Raw genomic sequence first — 26,189 nt, 5'->3', positions numbered from 1 at the left:
AAAAAAAACGAAGTCCAGATGACATGATTCAACCTTTTTTGTTGACTAAATAGACTGTGCACAAATGTGAAAATCTGTAACAGACCTGCATTTTTCCTAATTTCAAATGGAAGTGAAGAAGAAAAATGTTTGTTAAAAACCATCATCTTTTACACACATTTGATTTTGCTTACCACAAAGTTTTGTATGAAAAGAAAAACACATTTTTTTAATTTGTTTCTTACTATCTCAAGCCATACTGTCATTTTACATTATTTATATTTTATTAGTTATACTTTTTTAAACATTCAAATTCAGTCATTTCAGTATGTATTTCTTTATGTTGTGTGTATATTATTTTTAAGTCGATTCCTGTTCACCATTTCCCTAGGAGAGGCCTCCAACATCCTCCATAATGCTCTCTAGCAAGAAATCAGATGCTGGCTCCTCTTCCTCCTCTTCATCTTCTGTTGGAGCAGCAGGAGGTGAAAGGACTCTGAGTTCTGATGCCCAGACTGGTTCATCAGCCTCAGTGTCGGGAGCTGTGGATTCAAAGAAGAAAGACAGGTCGTCTCCTAGTGGGGAACCTGGAGGGGCCTCTTTTCCCCACCCGCCAGGTCCTGGAGCAGTAGACCCAGACTCAGCTGAAGTTCGCAGAACAAGTCGGCGCAAGCGACCAAAAGTAAACATTTTAAGTTTCTAAAGTTTCAGGAGAGAAGGGTTTTGTTAAAATAGCTCGTGTTGATGTTTTGCAGTGTGAGGCTGAGGATAGCTTTTCAGGGAGTGTAACCAAACAAAGCCCTGACTGACATGAATCCTGGTTTTAATGGTGCTTTTATTGTGCCTACTGTTGCAGGTGGAGTACCGCGAGATGGACGAAAGCCTGGCCAACCTGTCGGAGGACGAATATTACTCAGAGGAGGAGAGAAACGCCAAGGCAGAGAAAGAAAGGAAGCAGGTCATTCCTCCTCCAGCGCCGCCTCCCGAAGAAGAGAACGACAGTGAACCTGAAGAGCCATCAGGTGAGTCTGACACTCCAAAATGTTTTACATACCTGCAAACTTGTCGCTTTTCAGCAAAATTTGCCGATTTTAAACTGAATAATATGTAATTTACGTGAATCCTGTAGATTCGAAGAGTCTTTGTTTTCCGGGGGGCTGGGGGTGAGTGGGGGGGTAAGAGGCGTGGTAAATGGTTAAGAAACTGTTCCTCCTCGGGTCACTTGGCTTAGCAGGGTCCTCATTTTTGTCAACGGGGCAGTGGGTGGAGGGGGAGACACCTCAGTGTTGTGCGCTAGCTTGCCAGTACGTTAGTGCAGGTGGCACGACAGGCACTGCTGGGCAGTTTTTGTCGGGGGAGGGGTGTGTGGGATGCATGAGAGGAGCACAGCGCTACGTCTTTAGCATCTTAGCTAGCGTGTCTGTATTGTGCGCCAACATTTGAACAATGTAGCTGCCACATACACAAACATTTTGCTCTAATATTTGAAAAGTTCATCTGATGGTGTTACAGAGAACACCTTGAAGGAGAAAGGTGTTAAGGAGAAAGAGATCCAGTAACACAAGTTTTCTGGAAAGTACAATAGTTAAAATCAGTGATGGGGAATAGTGGAAATGAAAACGATGGGAGAAGGAGATGGATGTTACTCTTGAGTGGATTGTGAAGGAAAGGGGAATAAAAGTTACGAAGAGTAGAAGTTGTGACACCAAGGTAGGTAGGAAGTAGGAACCTGTAAATGATTTTGTTTTAATAATTACATGCAGGATGACTAAACTGAGTAAAACTGTGTTTGTCTTTTGTCACTTGCTTGGCACAGTGTGGTTTAGTGTTGTGAAGGCTGCATGATGCCAGGTCATTTTTTGTTATGAGTTTATCCCTAAATCAGAAAACAGTAAAAAGTCCCTTAAATTCACTGCTGCTGGTTATTACAATGTTCATTGGGTGAAGTTTAATTTTTAAACGTTATTAAAAATAAAATGAAAAGTAATAGAAGAAATGATATAAAAACTAAACAAAAACAGCTACATCTTAAAGCGATGTAAAATACTAAAAACAGAAACATGCAATAAATTTTATTTGTAATAAAATATCCACAGATTGCCAGGAAGATCTTGCATCTGCCCTGTAGTCTAGGAGGCATGTCACTTCCTAATTTCATGCACTATTACTGGGCAGCTAATATCAGAAATGTATTATACTGGTTAAGAAAGGATGTCCCTGCTCCCAATTGGGTGGCTATGGAGACGACCTCAATTAGATCCAGTTCCCCCTCTGCATTACTTTGCTCTCAGTTGCCTTTCAAACAGTCATTATCAACTTATACTTCTAACCCAATTGTGATCTGGACAGTCAAGCTCTGCAATCAGTTCAGGAGGACATTTAACTCTGCAGAGTTACTGTTTGTTGCACCTGTGTCACATAATCATGTTTACTCCTTCAGTAACTGATACATCTTTGGATGCTTGGGACTTGAATGGAGTAAATTCACCGTATGATCTCTATGTTGATGGTAGATTTGCCTTTATTGAGCAGCTGGTACAGAAGTTTAATATCCACAAGTCACAGTTTTCATTCAACCTTTATTTAGACAGGTTAATCCCATTGAGCCTCAAGGACTCATTTACAAGAGAGACTTGATTTCAACAAAGAATGATGGAAAAACAATGAACAGCGACAACAATAAACAGTTATAAAAAGTCATACAGATTAAAAAAAAAATTATTATACAAATAAAATGCAAAAAAAAGTAACAAAAACTGCTAGATTATAAGGAGAATGTAGAAAACTAAAAACAAGAACATGTCTGCATTGGTCCCTGCCAGGAGTCCAACAGATTTTTAAAGCCACTTAGAGAGGTCAAGGTCGAGAGCTTCAAATCTTTTTGCAAGATATTCCAGGAAACAGGAGCGGAGTAGGAGAAGGACCTTTTGCCAAGTTCAGTCCACACTGAGGGAACACTGCAGGTCATGGTTGATCCACTCTGAGAAGGTGCTATTTAAGAGACTAAGCTGAATACAGCACCTCAGACTGAGGAAGTCTTTCGGATGAAAGACGAAACGTATCTAGATTTTTTTTGCTTTTGTTTTTTTGAATGTCCAAAGGACCAGATTGAACTTTTGTAGATTTTTCTACCTGGATGATTGAGCATGCATCAGGATACTGCAGGTAATAATGTCCTGAGAGCGCACGCTGTAGCTGCACTCATGCAAAGACATGAAGGAGGAGATGTATGAAGGAAACAGACCAAGAAGTGATTTAAAGTAGGGCTGCAACTAACGATTATTTCAATAATCGATTCATCGGCCGATTATTTTTTCGATTAATCGATGGATCGGCAAAAACCCCCCACAACGTTTTAATTTCCACCCCTTTATTCCAAAATTGAACATTTGACTGACATAGCAATTCACACAAAAAACAGGTTGCTATTTTACTATTCTGTTAGTAAAATATTGAATAATAAAAAATAAAAGTTCGTCAAATAGCTTAAAAAAATAAATGTACACTAAAATATATACTAATGTGTCTTTATACCTGCACAATATGTAGCTACTTTGTAAAATGTGTCATTGAGGGAAAAGTGTAACCTGGATTAAAAGTGTGGATTATTGTAACCTGGATTAAAAGTGTGGATTATTGTAACCTGGATTAAAAGTGTGGATCATTGTAACCTGGATTAAAAGTGTGGATCATTGTAGTGAAGCCTTCGTCTTCAACCATCGACAGAGGCCTCATGTCAGTGACGATCATTTAAGGATGATTTCAGTGAAGACAGCTGCTGCTGTGGTGTCCATGATGTCTGTCCATCATGAAGGATGTTGTTGTTTGTTGTTGTTTTCTGGAATGAGACAGTAAATATGTATTATAGCATAATTTACAGCAACTCAAGAAATGCCTTGTTTCACTTACAGCGTTAGGTTCAGGCAAAAGTAGCTAAAAGAGCAATTAAACACACACACACATATAAAATACTTAATTACACACATTTGAGTAGATGTAATAAATTACTTTAATTCCTGTTTAAATGCAATTCATCCTGCCATACCTGCAGTGTCTTCAGACTTTGCCAACAAATTAAAAGTTGAAGCTTAATCATTAAATTATTATCTTTGTGTTAGATTTATTTATAAATCACATTTAAACACTGCTTGTTCCAATTAAATTAAATAAAAAGTAACACACGTTCTCTATCACCGTCATTAATCAGAAAACAAACAAACAAACAAACAGCTTCAGCTACCAGAGAGACTGACGTTTCGTTTTCTCTCTTTGAAACAGAACAATGTGTTAAATTGTAGAGACTCACCTGCAACACGACTTGGGAGTGAAACATGTATCAGCTGTTCAGCTCCTTCCTCCTCCTCGTGACTCCGACATGTTTATGTTTATCAGCGTGGTTCTCTCGTGTCGTGTCGGCGATTTTCAAAGCGGCACGTTTCTCATTTTTATCTTTGTGAAGTTCTCCCACACTTTGGAGGACTTGGGTCGAACAGTTTTCGCTGCGTCGGTCATTTGTAAAATTTACTTAAATTTCCTTTGAAAACAGCCTCTGCTCTGCTTCCTCCTCCCCCCTCGCTCTGTTCGACTCGCGCTGCAGTTTTTTTTTTCAAACTTTATTCAGTCAGTCAGCATTGACAATGAACTGCCCGTGAACAAAACGAAACGGCTCCGCAGCGCCGTGAAAGACGCATAATCGCGCGACACAACAAATCAATAACGAAATTTGTTGCCAATGCTTTTAATCATCGATTTTTATCGATTTTATCGATTCGTTGTTGCAGCCCTAATTTAAAGATGAAAATGTACCAGTTGGAGAGTCTGCGTGAAGTTAATGATGTCCAGTTAACCAGTGAATACAGGGTACAGTGGTGGGTACGATAATCACAGCCAGTTATGAATCTTAACGCACCATGATAGACAGCATCCAACATCTGCAGCATCCAACATCTGCAGAGTTCTTTTAGGAGCGTTCATGTAAATAATGTCACCGTAATCAATGGAGGGAAGGAAAGTCACAGTTACAAGGTGTTTTCTAGCATTCAGGGTTAGACAGGATCTGTTTCTGAAAAAGAAATCCAATTTAACTTTCAGTTTCTTTACCAAGTTTTCCACATGTAGCTTAAAAGAGAGATGCGAGTCGACCAAGATACCCAAATATTTATAGTGTAGGGTAACATATATCTGTGATATATTATCCATAAATTAAACGGATTCATTCATTTTTCTGGACTGAATAATGTCGTGCATTGAATTTAATAAATGTAACGTGAGACGTTAATTTTCTTTGACCCATCAAATGAATGCGTCATTTATTAACAGAATCAAAGTTTAACATCAAACATTTACATTGATTTGGCAAAATTGAAAATAACAACAGCTTAATTAGCAAGCTTTCAGAGACCATAAGCCATGGTATCTGGGTTCAAGCTTTACAACAGACATTTCTGAAAATATCTGGATTAATTACTAGCAAAATATAAGAGTTTAAAGATGGAAATGAAGTTTAAATGGAGAGGAAAAGATGGATGAGGGAAATGTGTCAGTATCAGGACGGCACTCTCCGTTAAGATCCCAGCTTCCTCCTCGGTACACTTAGGTAATGTAAATCGACTCTTTACCTGGATGAGATGTCTCCACTGGTACGGAGTTCCATTTAACGCACCCTTTCAGCGTCTCCGTAGGAACAGCTGTGAATCGTCCGAAGTAGTGCCGGTATTCCGTCCGACACAGGTTCACCTCTCGGTGGACTCACAAGAGGAGTAAGTCCGTCAGAGTTCCACTCAGATGTGGAAGATTGCATAATTCCCACGAGACTCGGAAGAACTCCGGATCATGTCTGGAACTCCTGTTCTCTCCAGCACTTCTCTGTTCGGTTTGCTCTCCGAACTGAACTCGACTCTGCTCGACTGCACTAGCTCTGGTTTGAACTAGGAAGTGCAGACATTTAAAGAGTTCTATTTCCGGTTCATTTGCGAAGTTTCTGATTGGTCGATTGACCAAACAGGGTGTGTTTTAGTGATGTAAGAGGTTATTAAAAGTCAAGGAAAAAGATTAAGTTTGTTTAAGAACAGACAGAAAATGTTTTTGAAGGATCCAGACTTCGTGGAGTCAACTCTCTCATATCTGCCTGAAAAAGTTAAACATGACATTTCTTTTTCAGTAAACTTGCAGTTGACCGAAACTTGACCTTTGACCAACTTCACAATTTGCTCATTGAAGACAGAAAATCAGACAATGCATCATTAACCTGATTTCTACTTTGAATGAGGATAAAAAATCACTAATACTGTTTCACAGTTGATTTAAAATGAGTAGTTCACTTCAACATTTGAAAATGGTTTGAACTAAACACAATTTGATTATCAAAACATTTGTAAAATAGTAATGATAATAGAAAAAGAGAATGTTCTTTCAATTGATCAGTGCAGGACACTTAGAAAGTCTCTGGATGAACTTAATCTTGTGTTTCTGGACTCAAATCAATGAAATACAGTTCTTGTCCCAGGAAGGCCCTCAAGGCCAGATTTGAGACCTGAGGCTTAGTTCACTACAATAGGAATCAACAAACTCAATGGGGACACCATTTGAGGATGAGATCAGAGGAAGAACTGCTGGGACCGACTTCCTGTTTGAAAAAAACATCCCTTTGGTTTTATCGGCATTTAAGACAAGTTTGAGGCGGAACAAATCAGACTGGATGATGTCAAATGCGGATTGCAAAAGCTGGGAAGCCTTAGCAACTGTTTTAGCTCGACAATAAACCACTGTGTCATCAGCATAGAAATGCAAGGATGCATCAGGGATGCTCTGACCTACATTACCTATGTAGATTGTAAAGAGGGTGGGTCCTAAGACTGAGCCTTGTGGTACACCATTGTTGCCTGTTAAATAACTGGAGGAAGTACCATTATTTTGAACACATTGCCTCCGATCTGAGAGATGGTTAGAGAACCAATTTCTGAGAGTTTATGACACAAGATGTTCTGATCCACAGTGTCAAAATCTTTAGACAGGTCTAAGAAAAGTGCAGCACAATAATCCTTAGCATCCAGTGCTTCAACAATGTCATTAAGAACCTTCAGCGAAGCAGTGGTTGTGCTGTGTTGTTTCCTGAAACTAGATTGATGGAGAGGTAAGATGTTAAATTTTTGATTTGAGAGTTTATCAGTTTTTCTAGAACCTTGGCTAAAATGTAGAGTTTAGACATTGGTCAGTAGTCTGGAAATATTTCACTAAAGATGAATCTTCCGGTTCAACTACCGTAAGGAAACAGAAAATGAATCAACTTCCTGACTGTTTCGAGCTCATTGCAAACCGGTGTTACACCATATTCTGTGACCACCGTATTTGTGACCGTAGGGGGCGGTGTTACATGCACTGTTACTGGTCACAGAATATGGTGCAACACCGGGTCCAATCCACCGAACCAGAACCAGCTTCCTTTGACCTTGTTTCACAAACAAAAAGCAAAAAATATTAATCTCTAAACCTATTAAAAAAAACCTACAGTGGGGAGAACAAGTATTTGATACACTGTTGATTTTTCAGGTTTTCCCACTTGCAAAGCTTGTAGATGACTGTAATTTTTATCATAGGTACTCTTCAACTGTGAGTGATGGAATCTAAAACAAAAATCCAGAAAAATACAATGTATGATTTTTAAATAATTAATTTCCATTTTATTGTGTGAAATAAGTATTTGATACACCAGAAAAATGAAACTTAATATTCGGTACAGAAACCTTTGTTTGCAATTACAGAGATCAGACGTTTCCTGTAGTTCTTGACCAGGTTTGCACACACTGCAGCAGGGATTTTGGCCCACTCCTCCATACAGATCTCCTCCAGAGCCTTCAGGTTTCGGGGCTGTCGCTGGGCCACACGGACTTTAAGCTCCCTCCAAAGATTTTCTATGGGATTCAGGTCTGGAGACTGGCTAGGCCACTCCAGGACCTTAAGATGTTTCCTACGGAGCCACTCTTTAGTTGCCCTGGCTGTGTGTTTTGGGTCGTTATCATGCTGGAAGACCCAGCCATGACCCATCTTCAGTGCTCTTACTGAGGGAAGGAGGTTGTTGGCCAAAATCTCACGATACATGGCCCCATCCATCCTTCCCACAATATGGTGCAGTCGTCCTGTCCCCTTTGCAGAAAAGCATCCCCAAAGAATGGTGTTTCCATCGCCATGCTTCACGGTTGGGATGGTGTTCTTGGGGTTGTACTCATCATTCTTCTTCCTCCAAACATGACGAGTGGAGTTTAAACCAAAAAGTTCTATTTTTGTCTCATCAGACCACATGACCTTCTCCCATTCCTCCTCTGGATCATTCAGATGGTCATTTGCAAACTTCAGATGGGCTTTGACATGCGTTGGCTTGAGGAAGGGCACCTTGCGTGCACTGCAGGACTTTAATACTTGACGGCGTAGAGTGTTACTGATTGTTTTCTTTGAGACTGTGGTCCCAGCTCTATTCAGGTCATTGACCAGGTCCTGCCGTGTAGTTCTGGGCTCATTCCTCACCTTCCTCAAGATCAATGATGCTCCACGAGGTGAGATCTTGCATGGCGCCCCAGACCGAGGGAGATTTTCCGTTATTTTGTATTTCTTCCATTTTCTAATAATTGCACCAACTGTTGTTGCCTTCTCACCAAGCTGCTTGCCTATTGTCCTGTAGCCCATCCCAGCCTTGTGCAGGTCTACAATTTTATCCCTGATGTCCTTACACAGCTCTCTGGTCTTGGGCATTGTGGAGATGCTGGAGTCTGATTGATTGAGTGTGTGGACAGGTGTCTTTTATACAGGTCACGAGTCCAAACAGGTGCAGTTAATACAGGTAATGGGTGGAGAACAGGAGGGCTTCTTAAAGAAGAACTAACATGTCTGTGAGAGCCAAAATTCTTACTGGTTGATAGATGATCAAATACTTATTTCACACAATAAAATGAAAATTAATTATTTAAAAATCATACATTGTATTTTTCTGGATTTTTGTTTTAGATTCCATCACTCACAGTTGAAGAGTACCTATGATAAAAATTACAGTCATCTACAAGCTTTGCAAGTGGGAAAACCTGAAAAATCAACAGTGTATCAAATACTTGTTCTCCCCACTGTATAAACATATTAATCTCTAAAACTAAACCTAATGCGCAACACTGCGGGCGGTGGTGCAGGGTGGTTGAGCGCCCCACTGTTTTTAAGTTTCATTTTTTATGTGCCGGACATTTCTTTCACTTTTGCAGCTTAATAATAATAATAACTAATAGTTTTGGCTTTCCTGTGACTTATTTGCATTATGATAAATGGTAGGAGCATAATATACTCTCCCAATGTTTTGTTGATCTTTTTTTTTTGTAAATGTTTATTTATTTATTATTTATTTATTTATTTATTTATTTTTGCATCTTGAGATCCTATGACGTCATCAAGTACTCGAGTTCTACTCGAGTTTTATGTTAATGTCTAGTTTAAAAATTATGTAATCGTTCAACCCCTACTTGTAGGAGGGATTTGATTTGTAGAAGTTTGGTTATTAAGTGAAGTGGCTGATTTTCCATTAGTGACTGTGTCAAATTAAGAACTAGAAGCAACAAAATGTTTGTTGAAACAGTTCAGGATCTCGTGCTTATTTGACACAGGAACAGAGTTAATGAGAAGTTGTGATGGGGGGTCAGATGATTGGGGGGTGCCTGAGAGAGATTTGATGGTTTTCCAGAATCTGTTGGGGTTATTTAGATTTTTGGAGATCTGAGATAAGAAATAATTGTTTTGCTGCTTTGACAGCAGTTGTGCATTTATTCCTCATCTGTCGAAAACTCAACCAATCAGTGTCTGAGTCAGATTTTCTCGCTGCAGCCCAAAGATGATCTCTTCTGTGCAGGAGGTCAGCTAGCTCTGGAGTAAACCAGGGGCTGTCTCGTCCCTTTATTCTGAACTGACGAAAAGGAGCATGTTTGTTCACGAAAAAAATGAAACTATTATGAAAATAGTTCCAAGCGGAGTTCACGTCATCAGTTAATAGAATACGATACCAGTCAAAGTGAGCCAGATCCCAGAGGAACGACTGTTCACAAAAACGTTTCAGATCCCTTTTTTTAATTAACCTGGGCTTAGAAGATGGAAGTTTAATATCTCTGAGTCGCTGTCACACAGTGATCACTCAAAATGTCAACGAAAACACCTGTACCAGGGAATTTGTGAGGCATATTAGTTAGAAACAGGTCTAAGATGGAGGATTTTTCAGGACGGTTTTTGTTTGGTCTAGTGGGAGAGTCGATCAGTTGGTTTATATTGAGAGACGGGTAACATTCCTTGAATTTATCACAGAGGGGGGTCGATTTAGTCCAGTCAATGTTGAAATCTCCTGCCAAAAAATCTCTTTGAATTTTAAATTTCCAAGGAATTTCATCAGGGCGGACAGAGTCTCAGGTGTTGCTGAGGAGGAACGATAACAACCCACTACAGATAAGATCTGGCCTTCATTCAAAGTGATGTTTACAGCCAAGGCATCAAACTGGTTTGGAAGTGTTTTAGTAGACACACGACTAGAAACCAGAGAATCTCTGATGTAAATAGCGACTTACCCCCCCCCCCCCTTTTTTTTTGACGATCACAGCGGTAGATGTTAAATCCATTGGTTACCAGGTTATTATTCAGTACAGATTTGTTGAGCCAGGTTTCAGAGATGAAGATTACATCTGCCCCAGAAGAACTGACCAGAATTTTCAAGGCATCAAGTTTTCTCAGAAGGCTACGTGTGTTTACATGCAGAAAATGAAGACCAGACATGTTTTTAAAGTCATTTGGTGTGCTGTAATTAGTGGGGTGTCCAGGATTGGGCTGAATCCCTGAGAGCAGTAACAACATTATTATCAGACATTTTCTTGAGTTTTTCGTGACTGATGTGTAATTACTAGGGCTGGGTACCTTTCTAAAAAAATCGGTATTGGTACCCGTGTCGGTACCTTCACTTCGGTTGGTACCTTCACTTCGGTGTCAGTTCCTGGACGGTTCTTTTTTCGGTACCAATTTTGTAATTACTATTAATTCTAACAAGAACAAAATGACGTTACACATTACAGTACAAATTGTGAGTTTTATTTTTTAGCTTTGGTATTTTTCTATTCCAAGCAGTTTTCTTACATGAAAACAAACAAATAATTTCCAGTTCAAAAGACCAGTTTCAAACCAGTGGCATATCAGTGTTTAATGCTCACTGCTACACACTGGACCTTTTCACTTCACAGTTTTTCTTCAGAAAAATCAACATGTCTGTTTTCTCTAGACACAAACAAGCCCGCTCCTGGCTGATGGTGTCTCCAGCAGTAGAACATGTTCACTCTGAGGCTGTGGATGATGATTGTTGCACACACAGATACCTGGTTGTCAGTTTGATAGCACTGAGATATTGTCCCTCACATTCCACCAGCAGGTCACTGGATTCACTGAGGTAGGAATGATGCAGACTTCTGCACCTCTGTGTGTTTGCCTGAATCTTCTCTGTGATTTAGGGCTCTGATCATCTCCCTAACTGTCCTGTAACACATCCACCTCGCTTTTCTTTTGTCCTCCTCACATCAGGGTCAGAACCTCCTGTGAGGAGAACATTAACATAAACAGTGAACATTAGGTGAACTGTTTAAGCAGCTGACTGGATGGATGAGCAGTTTTACAAGCTAAGATTTATGTTACTGTCAATCTTTAGTTAGCTTCTGAGGTCCCATGAAGGTCTTCAGAGACAGATTGATGTAGGAGGTCTAGTTCACTACACATATGTCTGGTGTTTTACCTGCCTGCATGCTGAAACCACGTGACACGTTACAGCCAATACCAAAACTTGACACCAAAAGAAGAGTGACGTTTCAATACATACACCGACCGGTGCAGTTCGGTCGATGCCATAAAAGAACCTCGATTCGGAACTCGGTCCTAGTAATTACAGAAGTTAGTAGTGTGACAATTAGCCCCAGAATCGAACCATGAGAAACATTAATGAAGACGCGATTATTCAGAACCTAAAAACAGTGAAAGTTGCAGTGATGGGCAGATCCAGGTGTATTAACAAGATTCAGTGACTCCAGATAATATGAGATCTGAAAATAATGACAATAATATGAATGGTGCAGAAAAGTCTCAGACCATAAAGCGTCACAAATCAAATGGGCAAACAAATTCGACGAGGTGACCCAACTGCAGTTTGAGTTGGGCTGAGGGGGGCTTCGGCCCCCCTGGGAAGATGGATGGATGCTCCCATGTGAAACAGAAGCTGGGTCCAGAATCAACAGGCAGAAACAGATACTTCGCAGCAAATAGCAGAGCGAGCTGCCAGAAAATCCTCCTGAAATGAAAGGCATGGTCCTAGCTCGTTTCAGGTCAACAGGGGACAACACCATGATCCGGAATAAAAATAATTATTATCCAGGTGAGTTCGGATGGAGGTCTACATCAACTCCAATGTAAACTCTGGACTTCTCTCGAGCACCACACAGCGTTGCTCCGCCGTGCTCCGCTTCTTTGCACGTCACGGCCGCACCCAACAGCACAAGAGGCCACCCCCGGTGAAAAATGGAAGAGACTGACCGGAGAGGCTGAAGTGGCTGAAGTTGTCCCTAGCCCGATTCTGCTCCGGTCCGGTTCCGGCGGTGCTTCATAACATCAGAGTGTCTCCTCCAGGCGAACACAGCAATTCCCACGGAGGTGGACAGTCCTTCGTTAAAAGGTAACGGGCTGCTCACTGAGGCTGACACCGGCTCTATTGAAGACGAACTCCCCCACAACCAACTCTGTTCGGTTCTGGTCCTGTTCAAGGACACGGGTACACTTCCCCACACTGAATGAAGACACCACGAGGGGCTAGTCCAGCAGAAAACCAGTGAAAAAGCCAGCAAATGACCACCCAGCGGTTCTTGTCGGAACCAGGTAGACCCACAAAGGTCCAGATGAGAAGTTTGTTGGGGTCCAGAGAGAGAGAGAGAGGAAAAAAAACACCCAACCTTCGTGCGACGACTCCCCAGCTCGAGTGGTCACCTGGCCGGCAGGGTGCGCTCAGTGACTGGTGGGGTGGGAAATTTTTTTTTGGACGGTCCCGTCCGACACTCTGAGTCACTGAACACTGAATTCGGTTGGAATGGGGACCAACTTTAGTCTGGTTTGAAAAACGGGTCAGTTTGATGATAAAAGACTGCAGAGAAGCCGGAGGGAGCTGCCGTCCATCAGTTTACGGAACGGGAAGCCAATATCTGTAACTGAGGCATTTTGTGAGATCTAACTTTGTTTTTTTGTTAATAAAAAATTTAAAAGTTAGTCAAATAGCTTTGATAAAAAACTTAATGTACACAAAAATATATACAAACTATGCTTTATACCTGCACAATATTTAGCTACTTTGTAAAATGTGTTCTTGAGGGAAGAGTGTAACCTGGATTAAAAGTGCAGATTATTGTAACCTGGATTAAAAGTGTGGATCATTGTAGTGAAGCCTTCGTCTTCAACCATCGACAGAGGCCTCATGTCAGTGATGATCCTTTACATATCCTTTTGCTCCTTTAACTATGAGAGTTAAAGAACATAAATGCACTAAATATTGATTGAAATGGTTAATAATGGAGTTAATAATCAGAAACAAAAATGTTTTTGAGGATTTTTTAATTTATTTGGTTTCTGACCCTCTTGCGTGATTAAATATTCCCCAGGTCAAAAAGACCCAGAAACATCATGGCTGTTCCCCAGAAATGAACAGAACAGAAGAAATAATACATTTAGTGTTGAGCTGAAAATTATTGAAGAAATAGAAATGTGTTTTTTAACAGGTCTGGAAGGAGCTGCTTTTCAGAGCCGCCTTCCACATGACAGGATGACGTCTCAAGAGGCCGCCTGCTTCCCCGACATCATCAGTGGCCCTCAACAGACTCAGAAGGTCTTCCTGTACATCAGGAACCGTACCGTACGTACCATTTCCATTTAATTTCTTGACAAACGAACCACAAGATATCTTATTTTAAACACATTTCATAATGTTTTCATCCAGATCCAACTGTGGCTGGACAACCCTAAAATTCAAATAACGTTTGAGGCCACAGCGCAGCAGCTTGAAGCTCCATACAACAGTGAGACTCGCAATTGAACTTTAACAGCCACTGTTTTTAATTCTCCTTCTTCTAACGGAACGTGAGTTCATGTTCCCATCCTCTTTTTGTAGGTGATGCTGTGTTGGTTCACCGGATTCACAGCTACTTAGAAAGACACGGCCTGATTAACTTTGGCATTTACAAAAGAGTCAAGCCGTTACCCAGTAAGTCTTCATTCAGCGCATTAACGTTGTCTTTTAAAAAATCATTCACACTGAGCATGACCCAGTCAGAAGTAATCTCCAGTTGAGGCCTTTGTGTTTGTTGTTGCAGCGAAGAAAACAGGGAAGGTTATCGTGATTGGTGGAGGTGTGTCTGGTCTGGCTGCTGCCCGGCAGCTGCAGAGCTTTGGGATGGATGTTACCGTCCTGGAAGCCAGGGTAGGTCACCACAGAGCCTACAATAAACTCTTCATGTAGCTGGACCTGTATCTTGTTTTGTGATTGTAAAGTAAGTACTTTATTGAAAGTATTGTGAGAATATTGAAATATTTCCTTAGTTTCAAAATAAATTGTATCTCAGTGGTTAAGTGCTGCAGCCTTGTAATCCTGGGGCAGCCGGTTCAAGCCCAGTTTGCGTTAATGAAGGTCATCCGGCAAAAAACAGCTGCTAGATCGTTCATGTTGGTTCACTCATTGTAGCAACCCCTGAAGAAGAGAGCATCCGAAAGAAACTACTTTTAAAATAAATTGCATGAACTTTTAAATGTTGACACTGGACCATCATCAGAATAAAGATGGTACTTATTGGGGCTCCTGCTTCTAGATTTTTCTGTGCATTTATGACGACCCAAACTACTTTACATACTTTTGCCATTCATATATCAAAACGTTTGACTTGATTAGGAATAGTTTGCTGTCACTTACCATATTTGTAACTTTTATACTTTTTGAGTTACTCATATTTTCCATTGAATGAATCACAGTCTTAGATTTCAGTCCTGTGACTTATACACTGAAGCGACTTGTATACGTTTTTTTTTTCCCTCCCATATTCATAATGCAATTTTTGACTGATGCTTTAGATTTCTAAGAACTGCAAAAGCGAGTCCTCCCGTGCGCGCTCGCTTCACTCAGCTGGTGCAGGCAGAGGAACGCTGGAGAGCTAGCAGCTCAGGCCGCAATGGATGGCGTCGCCCAAGCAAAATGAAATTGTTTTGACCATTAAATAAATGTGCCGGGTCAGCGGTGATGCATAATAAATGCAACTTATTCTTCGGAGCAACTTATGTGCTGGAAAATACGTATATGTACAAAAATGTTCTAAAGAAAAACGTGATATTTTCAAATTTAAAAATTTGTTCAAATCAGTTTACTTGGACAGCTCCATTTAACAAAAGTCATCTCAGGTCACCGTACAGAAACAATCACATACTATAAAATGACAATTAGTTACAATCTCTGAACCTATTAAAACATATTTGTTCTGTCTTTGTTCTCTTATGCTCCTTTTTTAGCTACTGTTTTGCTAAATGTAGATTAGCTACATATTTGCTAATTTTATCTTTTTAGCTGTGGGTTTGCTCATTTTAGCTTGTGTCATTCAGCACTCAGCATCCACATCTATACTTTGGCAGAAAATGCAATTTCTCCATTTAAAAACAACTTTTCTTTCACCCTGCAGGACCGAGTCGGGGGAAGAGTGGCCACATTTAGGAAGGGAAACTATGTTGCAGACCTGGGAGCCATGGTGGTGACGGGACTGGGTGAGGATTTTGTGAAAAAGTTCAATATTTTCTGTCACTTCAGAAAGTGAAACTCGTATATAGATTCATTACACATGGTGAAATATTTCAAGACTTTATTTCTTGTAATGTTGATAATTAATGTACTTTTTGCTGTATAAGTCACAGTTTTTTGCATAATTTGCATGCCTTGCGACGTGTATGCCGAAGCAACATATTCATGGATTTTTTTTGCATATTTATAAACCAACTTTTGCTGAGATATGACTGTTTTCATTCATTCTGACTGAAAAATATTGAACAGTACCATTTTCAGATGGTTCAGATTAGTAAGGCATGCCGTTGTATCATTCGTAATTCCTTAGATAGAGAACTTTACTAAATGGCTTTTATGTATGTGAAAGTTCCTGTAAAGTGCCCCGAGACAACTTTGTTGTGATTTGGCGCTATATAAATAAACTGAATTGAATTGAATTAATAGATAAAAGTGGCTATAATCATGAATTCAAAAACTTTCAAGACAAAAACAACCTGACTTTATTTATTATACATTATACTTGATTGTTTTTGTCTTGAACGTTTTTGAATTTACAATGTCCTGGATGACTGAGAATCTTCACCAGCTATTAATGATACATTTGGCTTGCCATAGTCTCCCACCTTCGCTCTGTTCGCTGCTTGGAGCAACCATCAAATCAACTTTATTTTGCTGCATCGCCCCGGCGAAATGCAGCTAATTTGACCATTGAAGTGAATTTATTAACTAAAAGTTAACCGAGACACACCTTTGTTATCATTTCGAGTAAAGAAATAATTGTTTTAGGTGGTTATCTTGTTAAATTTTGAAGAAACGCGCAGCATTCCTCCTTTTTTCCTCCCTGTCTGCGTGCTACCAGAGCACAGAGGCAGCAAATACTTTTGAAATACAACTGATTTGACCGTTAAAGTCCTTTTATTAATAAAACGTTAGACTGAGACACGCCTTTACTATAAAGTCATGCAAACAAATAATTGTTTTTAAGTGTTAATGTTGTTACATTCTTGTTAAAGTCTTCCCGTGCATCATCCTGCCAATCGATTTTGGGCTCAACATCGGCCCACATTTCCGGGTTGTCAGTGGTGACATAACAAACGCGACGCATCAGCGGTGACACAATAGATGTGACGTATACAGCGAAGCAACGTATTTATGGATTTTTCCACTTTATTAGACAAATATAGGTGGTGCGATGTGTACGGCGGAAAATACGGTATGGCTTACAAATAATGAGAAACCAAAAATTAGGGTCTCAGTAAATGATAATATTGTGAAGAGGTTGAATATTGTAAACTGCTGGTGATCAGCTGACGAACTGCTGGACATGAGTTACAAATGTCTCACTCCTCAAGTCCAGCCACTCCTGACCCAGAGACATCAGAAGTGTCTTACCTGCTGAGGAGACAACGAGCTGGACTGTCTCTCAATGGTCCAATGTCCTTATTTCAGAGTAAAATAAATGTTCATATCATTTGAAAATCAAGGTCCCAGAGTCTGGAGGAAGAGTGGAGAGGTCCAGAATCCATATTCAGTGTTTCCTCTACTGTTGTCCAAGGAGGGTGCCTCGCCCTGTCAACAGAACCAGTGCCCTGCCTACCATAATTGTCTTTCTCTCCCCCCAGTCAACAACAACTGCCGGCACTGACGTAACTAATTTAGCGGCACGCAATACAGACATGCTAACTAAAAAGCTACAGACGTAGCGCTCCGCTTCTCTCACGCATAAAAGGGGGACAGTTGAACCCAGAGGCTCCACCCCTGTTTAATGATGGACAATTCCTTTTCACAAAGATGGCCTCCTTTACTCCTCTCTCAAACCATTGTTCCTCCCTATCAACAGTGTTTCCCCTACCATTTTAGTCGGGGAGCCCCGCCCCGTCAACAGAACCGAGCGCCCCGTCTACCGAACCCCACCCCCCACCCCCACCCATCTGTCTGCACTGACGTAATGCTAAACTAGCGGCTCGCAATGCAGGTGCACTAGCTAAAAGCTAAAGGCAGCCTCTTCGTTCACGCTAAACCCTCACGCTGAACTCACCCCCGCCACTCGAAAACTGTCGGTTCAGACAGCGCGCGGCTGAGACATGTCTCTGTATCCCTCCTCTCACACACCCTGCTCTAAAACTGTCAGTACAAACAGCACGCGGCTGTATCTGTGTCCCCCAAAACTGTTGGTTTAAACTTGGCTCTGCGCAGCTGAGGACGAGTCTCCGTTCCAGCGCCCCCCTGGACAAAAATCTCAGACGAGATGAGCGCCCCGCCGTGGCAAGTTATCTAGGGGAAACACTGATCAAGGACGTGAACATCTTCATCCCTGAAAGAGTGACCGCTGTACGAGTCAGCTTTAGGGCCACGCTAAAAATAAAAAATATTAAAAGCCATAAAATTACGAGAATAAAGTCTAATTAAGTCTTAATATATGAGAATAAAGTTGTACGAGAATAAAGTTGTACAAGTCTTTTGCAGCTCTCGTGTTTGTTTTTTCCACAAGTCTGCTCCACCATGCAACCTGTCAATCAATCCAGTGTCAGCAAATGACCAGTCCGAAGCTCAGTGAGTCGTAATATTCTCCAAACTCCGACACGATAAAGCAGCTGTTTACTGCATTTTAACTCTGGTTAAATGAAGAATGTTGAACATCTTGTTTTGGTATTGGTTTTACAAATAAGGAGATGGTTAATCTGTAGCACATCAGCATCAGATTATTATCAGTATCAGGATTTACAGTAAGGTGGTACACTCTGGTGGGCTGCAGCAGCAGCTCTGCAGGTAAAGAGCATTTAGCTTCAGATTGGGCATTTGCTGACACGCCTACTGGATTGATTGACAGGTCACGTCGTGGATCCAACTTATGGCAAAAAATTAACGAGAGCTGCAAAAAAATAGTCTTGTACAACTTTATTCTCGTAATTTTAAGACTTTTAATATATATGTGTATATATCAAATAAATATATATATATATATATATATATATATATATATATTTTTTTTTTTTTTTTTTTTTATTTATTTATTTTTTTCCTCCCTTGTCCTGTCCGGCATTGTGACACTCAGAATTATTGTCTGTGTCAAGGTGATGCCCAACAGATTTACTTTCACAAGCAGAGCATTATGGCTGGCCTTAATGCTCCACTTGATATATAAATAAAACTTCATTAGAATTTGCTTTGGGCTTGTTTCAGATGTAATGGACACGGGGATGAAAAACAAAGCAGAAAAGTGGGAGAAGGGTTAAAAGGGAAAGGAGATAGGAATAGAGGAGAGAGAGAGAGAGAGATAAAGAGAACACAAATCAACATTATTGAAGTCTGACTCTAGACCTGCAGAAAGAAAAAACAAGACAAAACCGAGAAACCACAACAACAAACAACTTATATAATGATACTTGTAACATCATTAGAAAGTATTTTATACAGTACATGGTAATACAAGATATATTTAGTGGCCACCACAACCCAACTGAGTGTGTATCTGATAAACACCTGGATCTAAACACCTGTGTGAGCATGCTTAACACTATAAGGTTTCTCCATAAGAATGTTCAATAGTGGATGTGGGGACCCACAGACCTGTTCCCACAGGACACGATGGCAACACAGGGAAGACCGGAGCCTTTTTTTTTTTTTCTTATTGTGGCCCTAAAGCTCTGTTGCACCGCTGGCTTGGAGATGAGTGTAAACCACTGAGTCCTGACCTGATGATGTTGATCTTCTGTGCTGGTCCATCCTTTTGGCCAGTGGCTGTTTAGTTTCCCCGATGTAAGACTGATCACCCTCCTGACACTGAACAGCATACACAATATTACTCTGTTTATGCTGAGGGACTGGATATTTGAGATGGACTGGTCTTTGCTGTAATGTATTTTGGAGTTTAAAAGCCACTGGGACGTTGTGTTTAGAAAGTAAACATCCGTTTCTCTGAGATCCTCCACATCCATATTGATTTTCACAATGTTCTAATTTTTTGAGATGCACCTGTATATTCAAATGCACATAATTTAAGAGAGCTGCTTGATCAGTGGTCTTCTGTAGTTACACTAATCATCCTGTAGAGGGCGACGATGCTTAATATTGTTGTGTGTCTGTTTGTGTTTCTTCCACTCAGGAGGGAATCCTATGGCTGTGGTCAGTAAGCAGGTTAACATGGAGCTGGCCAAGATCAAACAGAAGTGTCCGCTGTATGAAGCTAATGGCCAGGCTGTGAGTATCATTTCAAACTGTTAAATCACAACCAACTCCATCAATAATGAGTTTTTCCTAAGAATCAAAGACAGGTTGATAAATGTTAGGAGGCTTTTGGTGATGTAGGCGTGATTGTGATTCATTCTGCTGAGCCGACTGTGAAAACTTTGCTTTACTCAAACTGACCTATAATGACTCACCATGCCTAGTGCTGGGAGCACGAAGTCTGTGAACAATGTTGTTGTCACAATCAAATCATTATTTAAAACCTGATTCAAAAAGGTGGACTGGGTCAGAAACAGAAGTTAACAACATCATGTTTCCCACAACCACAAAGTGTAATGATGTTGAAGCTTCTTTTCTTTTTAAATTCTAGTTCTAAATTCAGTTTGTGTGTTTTTATTTGTTCACACACTTTTCTCATTGTTGTGAATGCTTGAATTCAACGTCAAAAAGAACAACACAAGTATGTCTTGTGTTGCTGTAACGGATCACGTTTTAAAATAAAACATGACTATAATCTGCTCCTACTCTAAATCCTGTAAACAAAATTTGTAATTGATATCCATGAAGCATTCTGTCGTGTCAGATGTGTTTCCAGTGGTTATTTTTGAAGCCAGAGCCTCGTATTGTTTCCTTCTTTGCTAGTAGAAGTTCCCTTTCTGCACCAACGTGCTCTGCCTTTCAGCTCATTCCTGTTTTTCTAAACGTGTGTGTCGTATAGAAACAGCTTTACTTCCTCTCAGCACAGGTCAGAACACATTCATGTTCATTTCACATTAGATTTTGTTCTTGTGTCCTGTAAGTGGATAGTTGGGGTTTCCTGAAAGTGCATTAAAGCAGAAACTGGACTTCAAACATTTAAAGCATCCACATCGTGTGGTTTCCTCCTCTGAGAGGAACAAGACAAATTCTATGTCTGTGTTTTTACTTTTGTGCAAACCTGATTGAGGTTAATGCTGTGTTTACTCAACATGTCCTTCTTCTCTCTCCCCCCCCTTCTTTTCTGTCCTTCACATGTTCATCTTTTGGTGAACTTCTAAAGGGTGAACGGTGCACGAGTGTATGTATCTGTTTTATTTATAATCTATTCTTCAGTTTGACTCTTAAATGTTTCAGCTCTCTTTTTGTTGTTGTAGTTTTTTCTGTTTATGTACCGGTAGGTCTGTCACGATAACAAATTTTGCTGTGCGATTAATTGTCTCAGAAATTATTGCAATAAATGATAATATTGTTTGAAATTCAACAATAATTGTCGAATTTTTGAAGAACTATTGATTTGTTTGGAGTGTAGTACCTTTTTTGACCACCAGATGGCTGTTTGAACCAAAGGATGGATAGTGAGGGAGTGAGCAGCGTGTCTCTTTAATAAAAATGGGAGGGAGGCCCCTTGACATGACATGGGCTGTCTCTCTTCAGTTCTCAAAATGACGGACACTCGGTGTGGTTTGAGCTCTTAAGCATAGCATTTTTTACACAAAACTTTTAATAAAAAATCAGTTAACAAGTTCTCAGCTTTTTATTTTTGTAGAGAAAAACAGCTTTTTACACAAAGGCACGGGTTTTTAACTGTGAATTTTGAAGCTTAGACAAAACTGAGTTTTTTTTTTCCCCCTGAGGTCGCCCTGTTAGCTTAGCTCGTAGCTTCTCAGCTTAGCTGCTTTTAACCGTCCAAAAACGTGATTTTGGACGGTTAAAACAGATTTTAAAGAGAAAGGGAAGTCCGTGAAGAACACCAGAGTTGACATTTTTGTCATCCAGTGTCTTCAGTAGAAAGAGAGACACCAAGAAACAATGAAGCCGATAAATGAAAATGAGGTTGATAATTTTCATTTATCATGCGATTGATTTGTTTATCGCGACAGGTCTATGTACCGGTAACCATTTTATCCATGTAGTAACCCTAATTGTTTTACAACAACAAAGAGTTTATTTAGCTTTTTTATGTATATGGAGTATAATTCATAAAATATGTTTTAGGTTTAATAATATTATTTTAGTGTTGTAAACCTTAAGGTATTACACATAAAAAACCTCTTGACATTGGCATGAGTAGAGTTCAGCAGAGACCAGATTTGCAGTAAAAGATGTTTACAGCGACATATGGAATATGTGTTAATGGAGGTGAGTGTTGCCTGTAAACCTTCAGCTGCTTGTTCTCTGCTAACAGTGTCTGTATTAACGTGGCATCATGCATGTTCATCCTGGCATGGGATATTATGATTAAAAGTACATTTAAGCTTACTCTGAATGCATTAAATACATTGTGTCGCATGGAGAGTTCTTAAAATATTATTAAATCCATCATTTTATTTCTGTTTATTTGTAGGTGAAATTAGGTTTGCAAAGGAGCATAAACTTTTTAGAGTTTTCCACAGGGGAATTTTGGAAATGCCCCAAGTTGGAAAATTACTTCGTATCAATCCAAATCACACTCCCAACAATTCCCGTTGGCTTTCATTGTTTATTTACTCTCTTATATTCTTACTCAAACACTTTATATAAAAAATACATAAACGTTGGTATATGAAGAGAAATTTGTGTTTACACCAATTGATGGTGGGTAGAAATGGCAATTACCATCATTTCTGCCCTATAGAGCTCACCTGACTATAAGCCGTGCACACTAAATTTAAAATAAAACAAATTTTTACATAAATAAGCCATGCTCGTGTATAAGTCACAGACGCCCACATTTTAATAACAGAAACTGTACACAGCTCCTGAAAGAATGTGCAGCTCTTGTTGTAGTACAAGAATCAACCACCAGATGGCGTTTCATAGACTTTGGTTTGCTTTCAACACACACAGACAGCTGATCCTCACAGGCCTTCATAACACCCTGTCTGACCCATGGTTACTCTACTAAATATGGTAACCTATAACCTACTGAATGAACATAAAATCTAGTGTAAGAAGAGCAGACTACTGGTAATCACTGGAGAGAACAGTGCTGACGAAGCTACCTCTAAATGTTTTTGGCATTTATCGGCTTTATCGTTTCTTCGTGTCTCTCTTTCTACTGAAGACACTGGATGACAAGAAGCTCAACTCCGGTGCTCTTCACTGACCAATCCCTTTCTCGTTTAAATCTGTTTTAATAGTCCTGAATCACGTTTTTGAATCGTTAAAAGCAGCTAAGCTGAGAAGCTAAGCTAACAGGCTGACCTTGGGGAAAAATCCTCACGTCTTGTCGAAGCTCCAAAATTCACAGTTAAAACCTGCGTCTTCGTGTAAAAAGTTGGTTTTCACTGCAAAAAGAAGCTGAGAACTTTTTTACTGATTTTTTTTATTAAAAGCTTTGTGTGACAAATGCTATGCTAAAGAGCTCAAACCACACCGAGCGTCCAACATTTTGAGAACTGAAGAGAGACAGCCCATGTCACGTCAATGGGCCTCCCTCCCATTTTTCTTAAAGAAAAGCGCTGCTTGCTCACTCACTATCCATCCTTCAGTTCAAACAGTCTTATACTGCCATCCGGTGATCAAAAAAAGGTACAACACACAAAACAAATTAAAAATTTCTTCTTAAATTTGACAATAATTACTAATTATTGTCAAATTTCAAACAATATTATCGTTTATCGCAATAATATCGGAGACAATTAATCGCCCAGCAGAATTTGTTATAGTGACAGGCCTATTTGGCGTCAGAAAGCTCGTTAGCTAGTGAAAAAAGTAAATATTAAATAAATAAATAAGACACATTAAGCTGCGGTGTCCAAAGCATGTGAAAAAAGTAACGGCTTATACACCGGAAATTACGATATATTTAAAATCCCTGTTGGAGCCGACTTTCAATATTTTAAATTTCAGGTTTATTCTTAATTTATTCCAGCTTAAATAATTCCTGATACTTTGCAACCCTAGTTGTAATTTTTCATATCCACACAGATAATGTGCTCAGTTATTTTTGAGCCTGCAGTGTTTTACCTGCTCTTAAGCCACATTGTCCTTATCGGCTTGTCTTCAGGTGCCTAAAGAGAAAGATGAGATGGTGGAGCAGGAGTTCAACCGCCTGCTGGAGGCTACTTCTTACCTCAGCCACCAGCTGGACTTCAACTTTCTCAACAACAAGCCCGTTTCTCTGGGACAAGCCTTAGAGGTGGTCATCCAGTAAGTACAGAGAACAACAGTAGAAATGTGTACAAGTACAAAAACTGTAACGTTTGATCGTGCATCTGCGCAGGTTGCAAGAGAAACATGTCAAAGACGAGCAGATCGAGCACTGGAAGAAGATTGTAAAGACTCAGGAAGAACTCAGGGATCTTCTCAACAAGGTGACGACCAAGTTTAGTTGTCTGCAGCCTCAAATAAATCATGTTGCTGCTAACTCCACCCCCCACTTCCCCTCGCCTTTCAGATGGTGTCCACTAGGGAGCGTGTGAAGGAGCTCCATCAGCAGTTTAAAGAAGCAAGCGAAGTCAAACCTCCCAGAGATATCACAGCTGAGTTCCTGGTGAAGAGCAAGCACCGCGACCTCGCCGCACTCTGCAAAGTGAGGCAAAAATAATGATTCCGTCAAAAAAAGTTCCTCAAACACAAAAATCAGGACTCCGAATCCTCCAGTCAAAGCATCTGAAGTTTTAAAGCTGTGTTTATATTAGCTGTAGTTTAAACCAAGACTTCCTGTAGTTGATTAGTAGATTTATCCACAACTCCGGAGGTTGCTCACCACATTTTGCAGCAGAGAAACTTTGATCTAAAGGGCAACATTAGTTTATAACCATAGTTTATAGCTTGATTGCAATGTTAGAATAAGAACTTTGAAATTAAAGGGAATATTTTATGAGCTACCTGATCAGGGCATACGCCTGAGAGGATTTTAATGCCGTGCTGTCTAAGCAAACCAGACAGGCTGTGTTTACATGGTTTAATGTCCTGCTTGAATGTATTATTAGTGAGAGCTGGTGTTTTATTTTTGGAGTGAATAAATCAGCGATGTGTGTGTGTGGGTGTGTTTCAGACGGATGTTTTAGTTGGTTTAAACACAGCTGGGATCTGAACTGGTTTTGTCTGCAATCCATGCACTGTCTGAGAAACCACTTCAAGGTGCTCACGCTCTGATGGCTTTTATGTCTGCAGATGTGTATACACCTTCTGACCAACACAGACGGACCATTTAAGAGTCTGTGTTTCCATACGACAGGATTGTAGAAGCAGAGAGGGGGAAGCTGTTTTTGACTTTAATTGTTGTAGTTTACTGTGCTGTGGTGAACTGATGAAGTGTCAGGTCCCTGTGTTCGTGCTGCTCATCCTTACATGACCTGAACCTTTGGGCTGTATTGTCCACACACTTTCTCTTTTATCTCTGGTTTTACTTCTATGCAGCTCTTTATTCTTCCTGTTTGCCTTGTCCTCATGCAGGAGTACGATGAGTTGGCGGAGGTGCAGGTGAAGCTTGAGGAGAAGCTGCAGGAGCTGGAGGCCAATCCTCCGAGGTAAAACACATCTTCATAACATCAGCATCATTTAACTGCAGCTCAATCCTTACCTCTATGCTGTGTGTGTGAAATTAAGTAAAGAATCAGCTTCTTTTTTAGAAACACATTTAAGTGTAATATATGATCTTGTTCCCAGTTTATTTGGTGTTTGTATAGTTGTGTAATTTACAGTGATTGAATAAATTATCCTGTGATGTTTGACTCCAGGAGACAAATTTTAAAAACTAATTAATTGGCTCATTCAGGAGCAAAATCAGTTTGCATAGGAAAAACAAAAAAACTCTTGGCAACGAACCTTCCATGTTATTCTCTAAAGCAGTGGCTCCCAACTCTGGTCCTTGAGGAACACCATCCTGCATGTTGTAGTTGTTTCCTTGATTTGAATGAATGGGTGATTAACTGGCTTCTGCAGAACTTGATGAAGTACCGTAATTCTCGGGCTACAGAACGCACCCATCTCTGTAAGCCCATACATACATGCATACATACATACATACTTACTTACTTACATACTTACATACATACATACATACATACATACATACATACATACATACATACTTACTTACTTACATACTTACATACATACATGCATACATACATACATACTTACTTACATACTTACATACATACATACATACATACTTACTTACTTACATACTTACATACATACATACATACATACATACTTACTTACTTACTTACATACTTGCATACATACTTACTTACATACTTAC

At 40.0% G+C, this 26,189-nt stretch overlaps 1 protein-coding gene across 1 annotated transcript in view; it reads left to right on the top strand.

The window, feature by feature from the left end:
- Positions 1 to 26,189, top strand: part of kdm1a (lysine (K)-specific demethylase 1a) — a 36,998-nt gene that overhangs the window by 1,666 nt on the left and 9,143 nt on the right. The window contains exons 3-15 of the mRNA XM_037695153.1: positions 371 to 661; positions 836 to 1,001; positions 13,788 to 13,921; positions 14,006 to 14,084; positions 14,177 to 14,269; positions 14,379 to 14,485; positions 15,729 to 15,810; positions 19,932 to 20,026; positions 21,054 to 21,071; positions 23,982 to 24,124; positions 24,198 to 24,288; positions 24,372 to 24,506; positions 25,376 to 25,449. Coding sequence (XP_037551081.1) covers positions 371 to 661; positions 836 to 1,001; positions 13,788 to 13,921; positions 14,006 to 14,084; positions 14,177 to 14,269; positions 14,379 to 14,485; positions 15,729 to 15,810; positions 19,932 to 20,026; positions 21,054 to 21,071; positions 23,982 to 24,124; positions 24,198 to 24,288; positions 24,372 to 24,506; positions 25,376 to 25,449 — 1,508 coding nt within the window. The remainder of the gene's footprint in view (positions 1 to 370; positions 662 to 835; positions 1,002 to 13,787; positions 13,922 to 14,005; positions 14,085 to 14,176; positions 14,270 to 14,378; positions 14,486 to 15,728; positions 15,811 to 19,931; positions 20,027 to 21,053; positions 21,072 to 23,981; positions 24,125 to 24,197; positions 24,289 to 24,371; positions 24,507 to 25,375; positions 25,450 to 26,189) is intronic.

Source organism: Nematolebias whitei, chromosome 21, assembly GCF_014905685.2.
Source record: "Nematolebias whitei isolate Nwh7 chromosome 21, NemWhi1, whole genome shotgun sequence".
Lineage (NCBI taxonomy): Eukaryota > Metazoa > Chordata > Actinopteri > Cyprinodontiformes > Rivulidae > Nematolebias > Nematolebias whitei.
The sequence above is the reverse complement of the archived record's forward strand: the minus strand, read 5'-3'. Positions and strand labels throughout refer to the sequence as shown.